We start from the raw sequence: 18,171 nt of genomic DNA, 5'->3' as shown, positions 1-18,171 counted from the left end.
GGGGGGATTTCGGTATGTGTTCTACATTGTAGGGCTTTTCATTTGTTTTTAAAGAAAGATTGAGTCTGAAGAATTGAAAGCACCTTCCATTTCAGAGACAGACTCAAACAGAATACTTTTGTAATATGTAAATAATGTACAAAATGAAATGGTTTTTTAATATTAAGAACTGAAACGTTAGAGTAGTTCCAAAAACAGATGAAATGATAAGGTGTTCATTTGTACGTAACTACATCATTCGTAATCCACCTTACAATCCTCTACCTGACAGAAAGACTCTTCATATCCCTAGACTATGGTCACAGGGAATTCGTCGGCGGATTGATCCATAGAGAGGATGCTGCAAATGGATTTTGAGCTTCCACTGTCGTCCAGAGCCTTCTGCAGAGCTCTGATACCATTCCCTCTCTGGGTGCTCCTAATGAAAAAATGTTATTTCGTTGTAAAAAGCATTCTTAGTTGAGAGGATTTTGAAATCTCCTGATCAGTGGTAATCTCATCCTGCAACACTGAAAACCCAGACACATTCACACAAGGTTCTGTCAAGTAACATGTTTAAAAAAGATTATTGCCAATAAAAGGAATTACTAAGCAAGCCCTGGGATACCCTGCGGCGTGTCCGTCTTTACATTAGCTGGTGGCGTAGCAGGTTAGATGTTATGCTGCTAACTAAGCACAAAGTGAACAATCCAGAACCACAAACCATTCCTAAGAGAATAATGAGACTTCCTACTTCCATAAAGGCTGACAGTCTCAGAAACCCACACAGGGCAATTCTACTCTGTCCTATAGAGTCTCTGTGAAGTCCAGGCCCACAGAGAATTAGCATGCTTTAGATCTTATGATTTGTTAGGGTCCAGAGAGAAGGTACACTCCTGAACACACACACCACCACCACCGCCCCACCAGCAGAGGTAAGCCAGTTTTATTAAAGCATAGTCACTTAGAATGAAATGAAGCGAGTTCCTCTCACCAGGTGAAGAAGGGCCTCGAGCAAGGGAGATGCCTGTAGTTTTTAAATGGCATTTTCAAAGGGGCTGGGGTTGCTGCTCTGCACAGGGTCAAGCGACTTTCTAACCAGCCATTGCATTCGTCCTTGGGTCTCATGAACGGTTTCTTTCCGCTGTATCTGGGCTGTGGCTCTGGGCCCACATGCTCCAGAATTATCTGAGTACAGTCGTCCTGTGTCAGGATTCTCACCAGAGTCCTTTGTTCATTCCGTTAGCAGGCAGAGCCGAAGACTTTGCTCTGTTCCTGTCAGTCTGTCTGAATTGTAATCCACTTGATGACAGTTTTTAATGAGTATTACATGTTGCCTACAAGAAGTCCACTTTACATATAAGGATATAGATTATGTAGTGGGCTACTGTACATTAGTTTGGCTTCAGAGAGCTACTTGTTGCTGTAGATTGCTGTAAAGATACAATCGCCCTTTACAATTACAGGAAGGTCCCTGAGCAGCGGCACCAACCGAAAGGCTGACAGACTGAACGGAGTGACGGCAGGGCAGACAGCAAGCCTGGCGCTGGGCTTCCTAGGCTTGGGATCAGTCAAGCAACCCCAGTACTACTTTTCAACACACGAGGTCGTCAGGAGTTGGAATGCACTCCCTGTCCAGGGTTTGGGGTTTTAAGTCTCTTTTTTTTTTAAGGGCGATTATAGACAAAATAAATAGGAAGGCAAGTAGCGAGAGAAAACTCGTCCAAGAAAAGTCGGCCGTGTAAAGGACAATCCTGCAAGCACACCGCAAGGGCTCCGACGCGGGACCGGCGAGAGGGACGCGGACCGGAAAAAGCCCACACGCTCGGCGCCCAGAAGCCTCGCCCTTCAGCGCGGAGAGAAGGCGAGCCTCCCACGCGCCAGCCAATCCCAAGTCGAGTTCTGCGCCCGCCCCCTGCGTGAGCGACGTCTCTCCGCCCTTCAACCCCCGTTTGCGACAGTTTTCCGGCTAGCTTTGCAGCCGGTGCTGGTGCCCCGGCGGTTGGGACTTGTCGCTTTCCGGTAGAGACGCGGGGCAGGCGGCTCGGGCCCCGGGGCTGGCATGAGCCGCGCGCCCAGCGGGGGCAGCGCAGCCGACGCGGAGCCATGGTGAGTGCGGCCTCCGGGCCGACCCCGGAGACCTCTCTGGGGCGGGACTGAGCGACGCGTGCAGGGCCCTGGGACGCCGCGGGCCGAGGCTCGGAGCGGTGGGCTAGCCACACCCGCGACTTTGTGTGTGTCTTAACCTCGCTTCTGCGAAGGTCTCTAAGCCCCTGGGCCGTCGTGTCCCCTCGCAGCCGGTTAAAGGCAGACGCTGCCCGGGACGCCGAGAGGAGCGGAAACTCTCTCCATTCTACCTGCATTCACCTTGACGTCCTCGCGGCCTAAGTCCAAACGCTTGGCCCTTCCTGCCTGTCTCCTGCGGACCTAGAACTCTTCCCCCGGCTCCTGCAAGTGGTGATGCCAAAGGCACTCCGAAAAACCAGTGTTCTTGAGCCCACGGTTGTCTTTGGAAAGGCTTTATCAGAACCGCGCGAGAACCACCCGAACTCGGTTCTCGATTTTCCAACTCAGCCCTGATCTAATTTGGGGACTTCCATTGCCCGGGGTTGAAAGAAGAGTTTTCAAAGGTAGCCATCACCCATGTCATTATTTTGGAAATAAGTAGACTTACCATCATTTTTCCGGAGTGAAAATCCCAACCATCAGTGGTTTCAGGATAGGTCGATAGTGGTTTCAAGATTGGGCAGGATAGGTCCGACACCTTAAAAGTTTTACCCATTGAGTTCAACCTTGTCATGGGTTGAGGTTGGGTGCACAAGGAGCGTGCGGAGGCAAGGCTCAGCTCACTAATGTCCACTGTTTCCTGTGCCAGGCCAGCACTGTGGTGGCAGTTGGACTGACTATTGCTGCTGCAGGATTTGCAGGTGTGTTTGGTTTGAGGTGGAGGGCTTGGGGAGGTGGGCAAGAGTTTGCAGTCAGGGAGATGAGGTTTTGTTTATTCTTTTGCTTTTGTTTTTAGGCCGTTATGTTTTGCAAGCCATGAAGCATGTGGAGCCTCAAGTAAAACAAGTTTTCCAAAGTCTACCAAAATCTGTAAGACTTCCTGAACTTTTTTTTCAATTAAAGAGGGTAAATTTACAACCTTCTCCTTTGGCCCTTTCTGCAAGACTAGTTCTGAGCTCAATAGTGATAAAAATCAACGTTATGACAGTATTTGTGGGAGGGGTTGTTGGTAGCAATTCTGGTTTCATGTCAGTGTGGGTTCCCACAAAGGATGTACTCCAGTATCTTCTCTACATTCTTGCCCTCTTCCTTGCCTCTGCATCACATCAGTGAGGCATGTTGTCATCTGGCTTGATGTTCCTATTGGCTGGCCTTGTGGCCTAACTCCCTATGTGATGCTGGGGTTTGCTCCAGTGAGACATGACTGGTTGTGATGGTACCATGGTACGTACCTTCGTGGGCACAGTTCAGGATGAGTTTGGCTGTGATAGCCTGTTCTGTAGGTCATTGTTTTGTGTGATTGAATGTGGCAGATGGTTGGCTTTACCAGCAGCTTTCTGAGAGAACCTGATTGCCTTATTAGTTACCCTGAGGCTGTAATATCCTTGCACCACTTGCCTCAGGAGACCTCAAAATCTTTTCTCTTGAGGAACTTCGTTTTGAAACAGTGTCTCATATTCTGAGAGCAAACTTTCACCCGGACTCTGTTCCAGGAGAGTCCTGGTGGTGTAGTGGTTACACACGGGGCAGCATGGTCAGCATTTCAAAACCAGCAGCAGCTCCATGGGGAGAACTGGACTTTCTACTCCCACAATTGCCCATAGAGGGTCGCTATGAGTCAGCATTGACTTAATAGCAATGAGTTTTGAGTTGTTTGTCCCAGAACTGATCTTGAGTCACTGTTCATTTGTCTTACATTTCCAAGACATTTTAGAGTGTCTAGAAAAAAAGTATTTTATGACATTATTTGTTGCTACTTGTAGATACATGTGAATTTGAATTACAGGTCTCTGAAATGGCTGCTTCGGTTCTCTGAACATTACAGGCATTTCCTTACCTGCTTTTCCATTTCTTGATGTTTTCCTATTTCCTCTTACAGGCCTTCCGCAGTGGCTATTACCGAGGTGGATTTGAACCCAAAATGACTAAACGGGAGGCAGCATTAATTCTGGGTGTAAGGTATAATGATCCCTAATGGTTTTTTAATGTTTTTCTACAATTTTAGGGATATAAAGACATCTAAGAAAACATTCTCTCCTTAACTAGAGGGCATTAATGAGGCATATTGCTCCCAAAAGGTGGATCGTGACTCTTCAGTGCTGGTGCTGAAAGGATTCCTTCCATGTCACTGTTAAAGCTCTAGGCATTCCCTACAAGGTCCAGAGAAAGTTCATTTTATTAACAAACGTACCAACAGTGCTCAGTAGTATCGATAACCAATTAACATGTCCTATGATAGAATTCTGCCTTCATTTTAGAATACTAAGTAGGCCTACCTTTTCTGTAAAGACTAAGGAATATTTACCAGTTCAAGTAGGTTTTTCAGAATGTATTTTTAAAGGAGTTCGAGTGTCTAAGGAGCAGCTAGTTCTGATTCAAATATGCATCTTCCTTGTATTGCAAGAAAGAGGTTCTTAAGCTTTTCCTAATGCCATGCACTGATTTACTGGTTTTGTACCACCATTAATTGACTTTTAGGGACGGGTTTTGTGTGTGTGTGTGTTAGTGTTAAACAGACTAAAGTAGACAATACCTTTTTTTTAATTAGTCCTACTGCCAATAAAGGAAAAATAAGAGATGCTCATCGACGAATTATGCTCTTAAATCACCCAGATAAGGGTAAGTAGTCTTTGAATTGTTGTATATTCTCATGAATTGAGAAGTTGTGGTTAATGGATTGAGGTTTAGCTGTAATTCTTGGTGGTATTACAAGAGAAACAGTCAGGTAGAAGTGTGCTATCTCCAGAATGGATTGCTTTTAAATTTTTTTTGGTGTCTTAAAAGAATAAATTCTGAATGAATGTCTGTTTACAGTATAATGAGCAGATCTATTTAGGAAGTAGTAATGAGCATTGTCTTGATATCTGCAGTTCTGAGAAATGTGATTTATAATACTGACAAAGTTATAAACCCTGTTACTATGGTTTTATTGTCTATATTCACAACTGAATAAAATTTAAAATGTAACTTCAGCATCAATCAGACCCTTTGGAACTAAAGGCGTAGACATTTACATAGAATGCCATTGACTAGTTTCTAATACACTTACTAGTTTCCTACTTCCTTGGTTTTGATGAAAAGCAAACAGATTTTGCCCGAGTACTTTTGGAAGACTCCTATACTTTCATTTCTTCTAATTTCACTAATTGGGTAAGCAGTTAGTAGGAGTTTCCTCTAAGCAGACATTAAGATCTCTTTAAAACTTTTTTTTTCTTCCTGTAGGAGGATCTCCGTACATAGCAGCCAAAATCAACGAAGCTAAAGATTTTCTAGAAGGCCAAGCTAAAAAATGAAGTAAATGTATGATGAATTTTGAAGTACCTGTTAGTTTATATGAGTTGACTTTTTATAATAAAATGCCTCAAAGCTTTGGTTTTTAAACAATGGTTTAGCATAAATTGAACCAAAATCGCGCATGTGTATGTGTGTACACATACATGTAAGTTTAAATTTGAGTCTTACCTCATATTAGACTAACTTGGAATATATAAAGGTGGTTATAAATGTATACCACTTGAAATTAGTCATCTAGCAAATCATTTGGTTTCTTTGTAGAGCTGTACTGATGGGTTTTGAGACTAAACCTTTATGGGAGCAGCAAGGCTCGTCTTTCTCCTGGAAAGAACATACTCTACGGCCGTGGGTTTGGTCCGCCTCGGTGTATTCTACACTCAAGGCTAAAAGAACATACTCTTCTTTTCAAGGGATCCCTGGGATACTGGAAAACTGACAAGACTTGAAATTGTAGGTCCTGTTTTGAAATAAAGTACTTACCTTATAGACCCCGGTAGAAACCGAGTTTTTCAACACATTCTAAAAGTAGTTTTTGTGGTAAAATTAGGTGCCATGGCTGATTTCAGATCTGCTTATACTCGAGTATATACGGTACATTGTACGCAACTCTTCAGAAATTTCAAATTCACTGCCATCAAGTCAATGCTAACACATGTCGACCCTGTAGGACAGGGTAGAACTGCTCCTGAGTTTCCAAGGCCAACTCTACGGAATTGGAAAGCTTTATCATCAGTGTGTCTGGTGGTTTCAAACTGCTGACCTTATGGTTAGCAGCCTAACATGTTACCAGCCCCTTCAAATGACTCATTTGATTTTTTTTAAAATGAAGCTTTACAAAGGTCATCACCAAACTTAACCTATTCCTAGCCTTCATTTTACATTAAGACATGTAAAACGGTATTTTGTGCATTTAATAATAGGCATCTGTCAGTAATGTGTAGGTGTGAAGCAAGAGTAATGCTGGCACCATGGTTAAAGTTATGTGCCAACTTGGCTGTGCTTTGTTTGGCAGTGCGGTAATAATGTAGTCCTCCATTTTGTCACCTTATGAAATCACCTTTTTTGTACAATGCCAATTTTTACATAATGACCAGATCTTTGGACCTATCAGTCAGTAAGTGCAGAGGTGAATGTATTATCAAAACTGAAATGTCTTCCATATGAAGATATCAGCTTGGACTCTTAAAAATAAGCACGCTAATAAAAAGACATTTGAGGACAAATGGCTTACAGAAGGACCAATAGTATAGTGTCGTAAGGCTCTTAACCACAAAAGGCATTTGCCATCAAGTTGGTTTTGACTCAATAAGCTCAGAAGGCAGACTAGAACTGCCTCAGGATTCCAAGCCTGTGATCTTTAGAGCTAACGGCCACCTCACAGAGCTGAGCCCAGAGCAACTAATGGGCCCACACAGCCAACCTTTCTGTTAGCAGCTGAGCACTTTACGACAGCACCCGCCTCCTGTTTTAACTGGACAACCTGTATAACAAGTGACTTCAGTATTACAGTACGATAATGATTATTGTATCTCCTCAATTATTGATAGAAAGCTCATGGAATTTTGAGGTAATAGTAGGAGTAATGAGTGCTGGGCTGTGGTACAGCTTGTCTCTGCTGCTTTAAAAAAAATCTGTCATGTTCCCATTTAAAATCTGATCAAGTCTGTTAGGATTTAGAGTGTGATGAAACACTAGCCTAAGCTAGCCAAGCCTTTTCTGTAGGGTAAACATTTTAAATCTAGAAAAAGCATCATGGTAGGTGTGAGTTTTTAAGAAGAATGAAAACCCATTTTAACACTAAAGAGCACAGAACTAATTTTTTTTCTATTTTTTTTAGGCGTAATCTTTTTCAGGAAGAACAATGAATCTGTATTTCACTGAAGGCTTAACGTAACATTTTCTTCAGGAAAAAAACTGAAAGCTATAGATTGTATTGTAGAATGAGTATTAAAAAGCCTTCATCTTTTTATTTTTTAATGAAATATTATTTAATGCTAGTATTCATTGAGTACTTGACGATATGTGCAACCATTGTGCTAAGCATTTTCCTGTCTCAATAAAGCAGCTCCTTAACTATTTTGTGAACGGTGTAAGTGAGGAAAGTGAAATTAATGGAGGTTGGACAAGGATGAACCGCCCCTACCCCAGTCTATCTCGGCTCAAAGCACCTTACTCTTAACTTGGTTCACAGTTCTGGGAAAGCAGCTCCTACATTGAAAATAAAAGCCACTTAGGCAAAATGCTTCATCTAAAATATGTTAAATTTAAGTTTTTGGTTGTTTGTAACCAAGATGCTATTAGATTTGTACTGCTTCCATTACTGAGCAAGTATAAAGTAGATACAATGCTGGCCATGTGAATGCCAATGAGGATTGAACTCAATTCAATGTGGCAGGAAAAATAAACATCTGTAAACTTGATGAGAACCTAAATATTTAGAATGTTTTGCTTTCAATTACCAAAATACTACTGGAATGAGAGCTACCTTGAGTAGCAGAAAATTTTTAAATAAGCTCTGCTTTTTATTGATGCAATTAAACAGGAAACTTAACTGCTTAGAGCTAACTCAATGGAATAGGAAGCACTTCTGTTAACTATCCCTGACCTAATGATTAATTCGTTAAGTATTTACCTGGAACCTGTTAATTACCTTAGAGCTGTTTCAGTTAATGTAATGTTTCCATGACTTTTATACTGAAAACAGCTTATACGTTAAAATAATTTCTCCTAAAGCACAGCACTCACTGAAAATATAAGAAATTTGAGATGCTCTATACTGTCTCATGCTTTGGACACATCAGGAGACACTTCAGTCACTGTCACTGAGTCAGTGCCGATTCACTGCAACCCTGTAGGACAGAACTGCTTGCTCCTTGAGTTTTCAAATCCCAGCCCAACGCATAAACATGCGCCACCTTGGAAAAAGGCCATCAAGGCTCGGCTGACTGGCACTGAAGGAGGTAAGTCATCAACACAATGACATTGTCTTGTTTTACACAGGGTCCCTATGACTCAGAACTGACTCAATGGCACCTAGCATAGTGGGGTTATGAAAGAGTGTCGAAAGTAATTGATTTGTCTTGGTTTTCCGTTATTTTTATACACAGCCTGGTTGGAAATAGTCAGGGTAGACACATGTACATCCCAAAGGCAACTAGTCTGCATATCATACTCCTGGAAATGCTTGGGAATATGGATAAGTGTACCCAGTGTCCCATTTGACTGAGCTCTTTACAACCAAGAGAGTGCCTTGCAATTCTGTACTTTGAATAGGTTTCTTTGAATTGTAATAGTTCTCCAAGGGCATTTTTATGTACCTCATGTCTACTCAAAAGTAGTAATACTCCCTTTTAGAAAACAAAAGTTTTAATACATCTTAAGTGTATTAAATGTACCTTTCTCATCTAGTAGTTAGGGCTGTACTAGATGTTTGCATACTTCATCTCTACAGTAAAAAACTCTCCTTTTGAACAGATTAAGTTTAATGATAGTAAATCACTGTCAGCAATTTCCTACTTTAACCTAACATCTTTAACCCATTTTCAGTCCCTGGAGTGAGTTTCAAGTTAGAAAACACTTGCCCAAAACATTTGATATGCCAACTATTTTATTGCAGTCATTCCTGAAAAGTGAATTGTTGGCACTAGAGAAAAGGTTAAAAAAAATCCAAAACCATCCAAAGAACTAGTTGGTAGGACTACTGGCAACCTGAGGCCCGAAGGAAGCAATCTAATTTCAGACATGTGGATGTCAGGAAAAGGGGTAGAGGACTCCCAATTATGATCGAAACGATTAGGAAGAATTTATAACATCTTACTCTTTGCCTTTTGTAATTTCATTGTACTTTAAATTCTGGAAACTTTCTAGGAATGTTTAAAAGTGTATTTTCTGCTCCAGATCTGATCCCGCTACACCAAGGCAACACACTAAGGGGGTGCAACAGAACAGCAGGGGAACAGAGCAGGTTCCCAGGGAATTCCCAAGGTGGACTTTGGGGCCAGGGCGTGGTGCCCTAACAGACTGGACTAGAAAACACTACTAAAGGCCAACAAACAGTCCTTGAACTAACTACAATCTTTCCTTTCTTGTGTTTTGTTGTCATTGGTTTGTTTTGTTGTATAATGTTGCTTGGTTTTTTGCTCTGTCTTGTTTTTGTGCATGTTATTATCTCTGCAGATCTGTCTAAATAAGATAGACTGGATGAATAATCTGGAGGAGAAAACAACTGTTTTCTGGGGGACATGCGAGGGGGAAGTGGGGGGAAAGGTAGTGCTTGTAACAAACTCAGGGACAAGGGAACAGCAAGTGATCCAAATCGGTGCTGGTGAGGGTGTAGCGTCCTGGTAGGGTATGCTCAAGGGTAATGTAACAAAGAGGAATTACTGAAACCCAAATGAAGACTGAGCATGATAGTGGGACAAGAGGAAATCCTCGTCAAAGGAAATAGAGGAAAGAACCAGGGAGGCAAAGGGCATTTATAGAGGTCTAAATAAAGGCATGTACACATGTAAATATATTTATATCTGAGGATGGGGAAATAGATCTATATACATATGTTTATAGATTTAGTATTAAGGTAGGCGGGCACTGGGCCTCCACTCAGGTACTCTCTCAATGCAAGAATACTTTCTTCTATTAAATTGCCATTCTATGATGCTCACCTTCCCAACACAACTGTTGAAGACAAAGCGGGTGATTAAGCAAATACGTTGAGGAAAGCTGATGGTGCCCAGCTATCAAAAGATAAAGCGTCTGGGGTCTTAAAGGCTTGAAAGTAAACAAGTGGCCACCTAGCTCAAAAGCAACAAAGCCTACGTGGAAGAACCACTCCAGCCTGTGTGATCATGAGGTGTCGAAGGGATCAGTTATCAGGCATCAAGACCAAAAGAATCTTACCATGGTGAATGAGGGGCGGGGGAGACCAAAGCCCATTTATAGGCCACTGAACATCCCCTTACAGAAGGGTCTCGGGAAGGAGATGAGCCAGTCTGTGATGTAGCAACGATGAAACATACAACTTTCCTCTAGTTCCTAAATGCTCCCGCCCACTATCATGATCCCAATTCTACCTTACAAATCTGGCTAGAGCAGAGGATGTACACTGGTACAGATAGGAACTGGAAACACAGAGTCCAGAGCAGATGATCCCTTCAGGACCAGGGGTGTGAGTCATGATACTGGGAGGATGGGTTGGAACCTATTACAAGGATCAACATATAACCAACCTCCTCCCTGGGGGATGGACAACAGAAAAGTGGTGAAGGGAGACGTTGGACAGGGCAAGATATGACAAAATAATTTATAAATTATCAAGGGTTCATGGGGGGAGGGGATAAATGAACTGATGCCAAGGGCTTAGTTGTAGAGCAAATGTTTTGAGAATGATGAGGGCAATGAATGTACAAATGTGTTTTATACAATTGATGTATGTATGGATTGTGATGAGTCCTATATGCCCCTAATAAAACGATTAAAAATGTACAATTTTCACTTCAACCCCAGACTTGCTTCATTACAACCATAGATTTTCAACTGTCTTTAGTAGACTAAGCTCGTTGTCATAACAGTCTGTCAGAACACTAAGTGGGTAAATCAGCTATGCTACTTTCACCAATTGGACCTGATGCATTCACCTACCTGTCCGAAAGGTATCGGCAGGGTTTTGTTACTGGGAATCTACAGAGAACACACATGTTGCTGCGCTCCCAAAGTAAACATAGCCATACCTACTTTGCAGCAGTAAACATACCGGTACCTACTCAACCGCAATCCTTCCTGGGCTACCCAAAGTAGATTACATACAGCAGCTATGAAACAAGATTACGGTTTAGCAGATGTGATGGCAACTCTGTTCCCACAAGGAATGGCTGTCACGAGAGGGCTATGGACTAACGTTAGAACACAAACTTGCTTTTCATTTTGCTTTGTTTGCTACCTATCAACTCTGCATTTGCTGTTCTGGCAGTTTTGACTCCTGGTGACCTTATGACAAAATGAGAAGTATGCTCCATAGGATTTTCCATTTTTTTAGATCACAAACCCGGTCTCTACGGGCACCTCTAAGGGATTCAATCCTCTAAACATTTGGTCAGCAGTCATGTGCTAACCATTTGCACTGTTCTCGGGATTTGTGTGTTTTCTTGAAAATTCATTCAGCTTTGTCTTAAATGGTGTCCCAGATAAACTTCCATAAAGTTCTCAGTTTGGAGTGTCACTTCTCCAACTCCAAATTTATAACTAAACTATTAAAAGATTTTGTGTATCGCTACTAGTAATTTCACCAACAGTGGTTGACACATCAGTTTATATAACAATTTCAGACTCGCTGCACACAGGCCTTTCCACACAGGCCGACTCTTCACCAAACCAAGTCCGACTCCCAAGGTTTCAGGAAAGGCAGATCATTCTGTGCATGCAGTCTCAGTTCCTATTCTGAGTCGGGTCATGATCCATATATGGTTTCAAATGTATATGCTGAAGCAATATAATTAAGTGGCACAGGAACCTCTCAGAAAAGATCTTTTGTTTAAAGTGATTCACCTATTGGGAAATTCACCCACAGCAGTATCTTACTTAGAAAAGAAAGCAGCCATGTCCTCAAGTGCTCAGGCACACAAACCCACCATCCTCCCCACCACATCCCCAAATTCATTCCCCTCAGAGTTAAGTTTGGAAGGCTCAACAGTTGCCTATAATGCAGCAGTTCTCAACCCATGGGTCGCGACCCCTTGGTGGGGGGGAGTCAAAGGACTCCTAGGGATCGCCTAATACATCCTGCATATCAAATATTGACATTACTATTCATAACAGTAGGAAAATTAGTGATGAAGTAGCAACGAAAATAATTTTATGGTTGGGGGTCACCACAACGAGGTATTAACCGGTGGTGGCATTGGGAAGGGTGTGAACCACTGCTCTAAGGAATGGACCTTTGACTTCTAAATGTAACCATGTGCTTTTTAATTTAAAACTTACAAATTCCAAAACTTGCCACAATATTGAGTTTAGTAATTTGTAATGAAATCGTAACACAATTTCCTAGGGTACAGTTGTTGCTACTTTAAGGACTGACCAGAGGTTCTGCATTCCTTTCCTATTCAAATGGAAATGACTTCGTGACTGACTATTCAGAGGAGGAAATGAGGTCACGTTTTCTTACAGCATACTTACTAATTTGATGATTTAAATTCTTCTGCTACTTTTAATATGGAGTCCAATCATGGAAGAGAACAAGAAATGGTTAATTTTGTTTCTAGCTTTGATATATTTAAAAACCATTATGTTTGTGGGTATTTTTTGAAATTACTGAACGTCTTCATGCAAAGTGAGTAGGACGTATGTTTAATACTCAGCTCCTAGGTGCCATATGAAGATGAATTTAAGAAAAAGCATTTCACGTTATCATGTCTTACCCACATAAGGAATAAATTTAAGGGCTAAGGTTAATATACTGATTGACCTGGCAAGTTCTATATTTTTAACAAACTTTATCTTCCAGTTCCTGTAAGCTAACAAAAACTACATTTTCATATACATAAACAATCATGTTCTGGAGCAAAACCTTCCTCCAAATTAGTAATTACTTGACTTTACCTCAGAAATAGTTGCATGTTAGGTTTCGCATATCATTTATTCTGTAGAAATAAAGTTTAAAATTAATTTATCTGGCTATAGTAACTATACATAAAATTCTGATTTTTAATCATGATTATTGGTATAAGCTTTAAATCTTGATAAAAGAAAAAGCCAGTAGGTGGCCTATTTGTTCCTTAAAGTATTCATTAGCACTTTTTAAAATTCACCTTTAATAAAACTCAAGCGATAAAATTCTAGCTTATATCCATTGCCTTTTTTCAAAAAACGCTTTTGATTATTTTACAAAGATTTCTTTATAATGGTCAAATACTCGATCAATTCTTAGTCACTCTAGTCTAAAAGGCTGTATTTAAATTTTCAGAAGGTTCATCACAAAATGATTAAATGGCCTACTACTATTTTCATCCTGTTAGCACATATAAATGCTTAAGAAGCAATCAAAGGGTGCTCATCTAAGCCTCTGGCTCCAACTATCTTGCAACCGTAAGTGTAAAAAGTAAAAAGTTATAAATCAGCAAATGGAAGATCAAAGTTTATTTACTACCTGCATACAAAAACATATTGCACATCAAACAACCAAAATCAAAAAGAAGGGGTGAAAAAAAAGATAATCTACTGAGGACTAACATGTACTTTTACAAAGAATACACCTTCTGGAAATTGATCTTTTCAGTAGTTCAGGTTATATCTGAATGGACATGACTAATTCAGCTTAGTGTTTAACTAAAGCTATGTTTGATTTTTAAATACTGTACACTTTAATAAATAAACCAAACAGAGCCTCAATGTAGAACAGTCACTGCCAAGATCGCCCCTTGTCCCTGCAGATGAGTTTAACAAATGTATTCCAGTGGTCTGCAGCGTTTCCTCTACACACAGCATTTAAAACACACATAAAACAGACCAGCTTCCAGCCTAAACTAATGGAGAAATTACAATTCAGTGCAAAATATTTTAGACTGCATTTCATTCTAGTTTTCCTCAGGTGAAGAAGTGGTTGCATATTATTAAAAATGTAACAAAAGCAGCTAATGCTTTCATAAAGAATATTACTGTTAGGGATCCCACCCCGCCCCACAGCCCCCCACCCCACCCTCCCATCTCTGCCATATTTTGAAAACAAAATAACATTTCCTATAGCCAGCAACTTTTTTTTAATGTTACATATACTATTCTCAAGGCACATCTGATGATATATTTTATAACACAGTAGGTGTCAAAGTATGTTTAACATATGATTTCTTCAGGATCCCTCCCCTTTCTGAATTCCAAATGGAGGAACTGAAAGTGCGGTGTAAAGACTGGCGATCCGTATTCTATCTTTGGCAAGCTTGTACAAGCACTATTGTAAATGTAATGTAAAAGAACTGTAAACTAAGAACTTCTTCAGTTTATGAAACACCATTCAGGACTGCTGCTTCTTGAGTAGTTTCTTCTTTTAAGGTATTAATCTTTTCTTCTCCTGGAGTACGCTGTAGCTTAGCAATTTCATCGCCAGAAGCACTAGCTGGGCCATTTAGTGCCTTTTCTGAAGGACCATGCTCTTCAATCACATCTTTTGCCTGCCAAAGGGAGACAACTCTTTCAACTTATTTATAACTGCAATCTATAGCCAAGGAGGAAAAGAGCTACACAAACATTAAATAGGCACTACGGAATTTTAGCTGTATACATCACAATGGGTCAAAGAATTAAAATGTTCTTAAAATTCAAAACAAACACCAACGCTGGCCTTTTCAGCGCTCTCTCTAATGCTAAGTAGTACCCAAACCACAAGAAGCCTCATGCCTGCCTCTTTACTGAGAGAAACCTGGAGCGGTTTGTAGTTACTGTAAACCACTGGGAAGCTAGCTCACCATGTAAAGAGCCAGTGTCTGAAGCAAATAATCACCTGTTTTACCACTCTTGTAAAGCTCCTCACATGTACTGTCAAAGCCCCTTAAACATTTAAAAGTGCGGAAGCTTAAGGGTTTGTCACTACCACTTAAAGAGGTATGTGTACACTCACACCACACTCCTACTGCCCCCAATTAAGTCGTTTTTACTCCCACTATCTTTGAGCAGACGGAAACTTAGAAGTGCTATTTAAGATTCCAACTAGAAACTACCTTAACATTTCAGGCGTGCAAGTCTTGTACCTGGAGCTGAGAACAAAATCAAGAATCTTTTTACTAAAAATATTACTTTCCTCTATTTGGGAAACACAGCAAGTTAAGAAGTCAAAAATAAACCTGAAGCATTAAAAAAAGCAAACACCACCTACAGGTTAAATTCTCCTTACCATTTCTTTCTTGTTTTTAGCCAAAGTTTCCCTTGGGAGGTTTCTTTGTCTGCTCTGAGACTCAGCTCTAGAAATATAATCTGCAACTGTGACTGTTAAAGATGAGAAAACAATTACACGTGTGGGGAAAAAAACACTTCCGAAGGTTATGGATTAATGAACAATTTTACTATTAAATTAATGGTAGGTCACCCAATTTCAAGCTTTTTTTAAGCTTGGGTACCTTATCTCCAACCAAAAACAAAGCTTAAAATATCTGCCGGCATCTTATTGCTGACAATAGAAAATTTCAAGCTGACAACTGGGAAAGCCTAGGGTTGAATACTCTTTCCCAAGAACCCAGCTATTTGCTTCTGATTATTGTGGAATAAATTTGGTGTCAACACTTAACCAAAATTACAAAATGCAGTGTTCTATTAAGCCCAGAATGTTTCCAATTAGCTGTGGGAAACAAATAAATGTAGTGCAATTGTGGTATGATACACTTCAGTTTTGTAAAAGACTGCTTTTGCTTTAAAATATAAATATATTAGGGGTATGTTTCTTCATGTCCATACCGGAAAGTAGTTTGAGTTAACTAAAACTATGAGCAAACTAAAAGTAACAAAATAACCACTGTAACAATGTGAGCATGGAAGGCCAGAGGGAATTCCGAGGCTACTCTGTTCCTTCTCCATTTGCAGTTTCCAGAGGGAGAAGCAGAGAAGTGTACAGGTAAAGGACTAACCCAAGCAAAACCAAATGTTTTACCAGCAGCCCAGATGCCACACGCAATCTGCTCCATGGGTGCGCTAGACTGGCCCCGCCCTTAGAAGACTGCCTCAACCCTATCCCTTCTCTCTTTACCCTCAGTTTGGAATTCAATCACTCGGGCAAATGTCAAAATCATCTTGTCAAAGATAGTATTTTCTACCTTTGAAGTAACTTCAGGTATGTAAAATAAATTACATTTTTAATTACTCAAGCGAATTGAGTAAAGCATGAAACCAAGTAATTTCATTTACTTAAAATCACTTGGAATAGCAGATAGTCCACCATGGTTAAATTAGATAAAAATGATGCAGTCTTCTTGAAGATTAGAAAGTTGGGTAAAATTCATAGTTCTTTTAATTATGAATTAATGCCAAGCTTTATAAAATCCAGAACTTTCTAGGAAACTCAATCTTTTAAATTATGATCAAACATAATTTATGCACATATTTTTATTAGAAGTACTACTATAAAGATGTTTTGCATCAAACTCTTTTTCCTTTCAAATTTGAAGAAACTAGGTGTACTCATTTGTAAGTTTTATAGTTGTTTAGCCATTGTTAATGAACTTATAAATACATTTACAAAACTGAAGAGGAGAAATTATTGTCATAATCTATTTGTGTCTACGTCCATGGTGGCAAAACTGTCTGAAAATAGCTATCATTTTGGAAGCAGCATAATGAATTGGTTTCACAGGTCTGTCCTTAATGACATCTGAGAAATTCATCAACTTGGAAACTTTACTAAATAAGAAAATAAATCTTTCGCTATATTTATCTACTATGGTACATTACCACTGCGCAAATTAAACAGCAAAATCACAACTCTGGTTGATTCTGAGAAACAGGTTTATAACTAGTCCTTTAGGACCCTTAAAAATCAAAACATCACCCAGTGTAATTGTTTCTATCTAAAATACAAGCTATTTTGTGTACCTTCATTTGAACTCAAAACACCATGCATAGGGCCCAGGTAAATAACTATACACCAGTGTATTGTAGCATTCTGATTTTAATAAAGAACATCCACTGCTTTATACTAGGGCCAAACAAATTTGTTTCAAAGCTAAGACTATTATAAAGGGCAAAAATAGGCGTCTGCTGCAACAAAGCAACCATGTTATATAGTTTGTGTGCACTGTCTTGGTCATAAGCCCCATCCAACTAATACATTGCACTGTAATTTATGAAATATATTTTTATTCACCTTTTGATGAATGACTATGATCTACTGATCTAAAACTTAATTTCTAACACTACAGATAAAGGAAGAATAGGGAAAGAAAGTAACTTTCCTGAATACTTCTATCTTTAAAATGTTTCAACTATCTTTAAACAAAATAGGAACACCTTTAACCAGTTCCCAAATCTCTCCTTAAGTACACTAAACTTTTAATTACTCTTTAATTGGGGTAAATACATGCAAGAATTTTTGATTGGGAAATAAGGAAAAAATTGATTAGTTTGAAAGGGGTTTATTTCGGGCGCACACATTTTCTTCATTGTGAATATACATAACTATACACAGGAAATGGAATTATGCTACAGACACAGCAAACAATTTCCTCTGAAGTTACTATGATTTATGACGACTTAAAATTGACATTCTAAAACTAAATCGGTACTATTAATGTGAATAGTTAAGTAGGTAATAAGGAAAAAGGCATTATACATAATAACAAATGAAAGTATAACATGCATTCCTCTCTTATTAGGAAAAAGACACTTTCAAGTACTTTCTAATTTTTTTTTTAACTGGCTAATACAATTCCCACCAAAATGAGGTGCTGAATTCAGACATACTAAACAGGCACCATGCAAAAGCTGCCCAGCCAATCAACCTTAATCCCAATCTACAACACAGTCCCTGGGATGGCAGTCCCATTTCAAGTGTGGCGAGCCTACCAAGTGATCAAAATAACGATCTTCACATTGAGTATTTCCAGGTAAAATCTGAGACACGACATTAGTCCAATTAGAAAGGTTACTAAGCATTTACACTGTGAAGAATGCATTTTCTTAATAGTAGTCTTATTAGTCGAG

At 39.8% G+C, this 18,171-nt stretch overlaps 2 protein-coding genes across 8 annotated transcripts in view; one reads left to right on the top strand and one right to left on the bottom strand.

Annotated features, from left to right (window-relative positions):
* The first annotated feature begins 1,947 nt into the window (after window positions 1–1,947).
* Window positions 1,948–10,961, top strand: DNAJC19 (DnaJ heat shock protein family (Hsp40) member C19). 5 transcript variants are annotated; one of them, XR_012785712.1, is made up of 8 exons: window positions 1,948–2,088; window positions 2,855–2,906; window positions 3,002–3,075; window positions 4,085–4,164; window positions 4,754–4,824; window positions 5,428–5,505; window positions 7,337–8,459; window positions 9,397–10,961. XR_012785712.1 is itself a non-coding variant. In XM_075556089.1 (7 exons), exons 1-6 carry the CDS (start codon window positions 2,086–2,088, stop codon window positions 5,496–5,498), a joined length of 351 nt encoding a protein of 116 aa, XP_075412204.1. In that variant the 5' UTR covers window positions 1,948–2,085; the 3' UTR covers window positions 5,499–5,505; window positions 7,337–10,961. The 5 variants fall into 5 exon arrangements, 4 of the variants coding, with proteins under 4 accessions (XP_075412204.1, XP_075412203.1, XP_075412202.1 ...); XM_075556089.1 differs by having other exon boundaries at window positions 7,337–10,961; XM_075556088.1 differs by lacking the exons at window positions 7,337–8,459; window positions 9,397–10,961 and adding an exon at window positions 5,761–7,330.
* Window positions 10,962–13,614: 2,653 nt separating this feature from the next.
* FXR1 (FMR1 autosomal homolog 1) overlaps window positions 13,615–18,171 on the bottom strand; it is a 68,722-nt gene continuing 64,165 nt past the window's right edge. For all 3 annotated transcript variants that reach the window (XM_075556084.1, XM_075556086.1, XM_075556085.1), the window contains 2 exons: window positions 15,377–15,468; window positions 13,615–14,657 (listed from right to left, as the gene is read on the bottom strand). In XM_075556084.1, the coding sequence (XP_075412199.1) occupies window positions 14,487–14,657; window positions 15,377–15,468 (263 nt within the window). In that variant the 3' untranslated portion in view covers window positions 13,615–14,486. The remainder of the gene's footprint in view (window positions 14,658–15,376; window positions 15,469–18,171) is intronic.

The sequence above is a fragment of the Tenrec ecaudatus genome, chromosome 8 (genome assembly GCF_050624435.1).
Source record: "Tenrec ecaudatus isolate mTenEca1 chromosome 8, mTenEca1.hap1, whole genome shotgun sequence".
NCBI classification, from domain to species: Eukaryota; Metazoa; Chordata; class Mammalia; order Afrosoricida; family Tenrecidae; genus Tenrec; species Tenrec ecaudatus.
This window is presented reverse-complemented; position numbering and strand designations above follow the sequence as displayed.

Excerpts from the sequence above, each read along its gene's own strand:
- DNAJC19 (XM_075556089.1), top strand. Across the intron at positions 2,907-3,001 it reads TGCTGCTGCAGGATTTGCAG|GCCGTTATGTTTTGCAAGCC; the intron begins GTGTGTTTGGTT and ends TTTTGTTTTTAG. Across the intron at positions 4,165-4,753 it reads GCATTAATTCTGGGTGTAAG|TCCTACTGCCAATAAAGGAA; the intron begins GTATAATGATCC and ends TTTTTTAATTAG.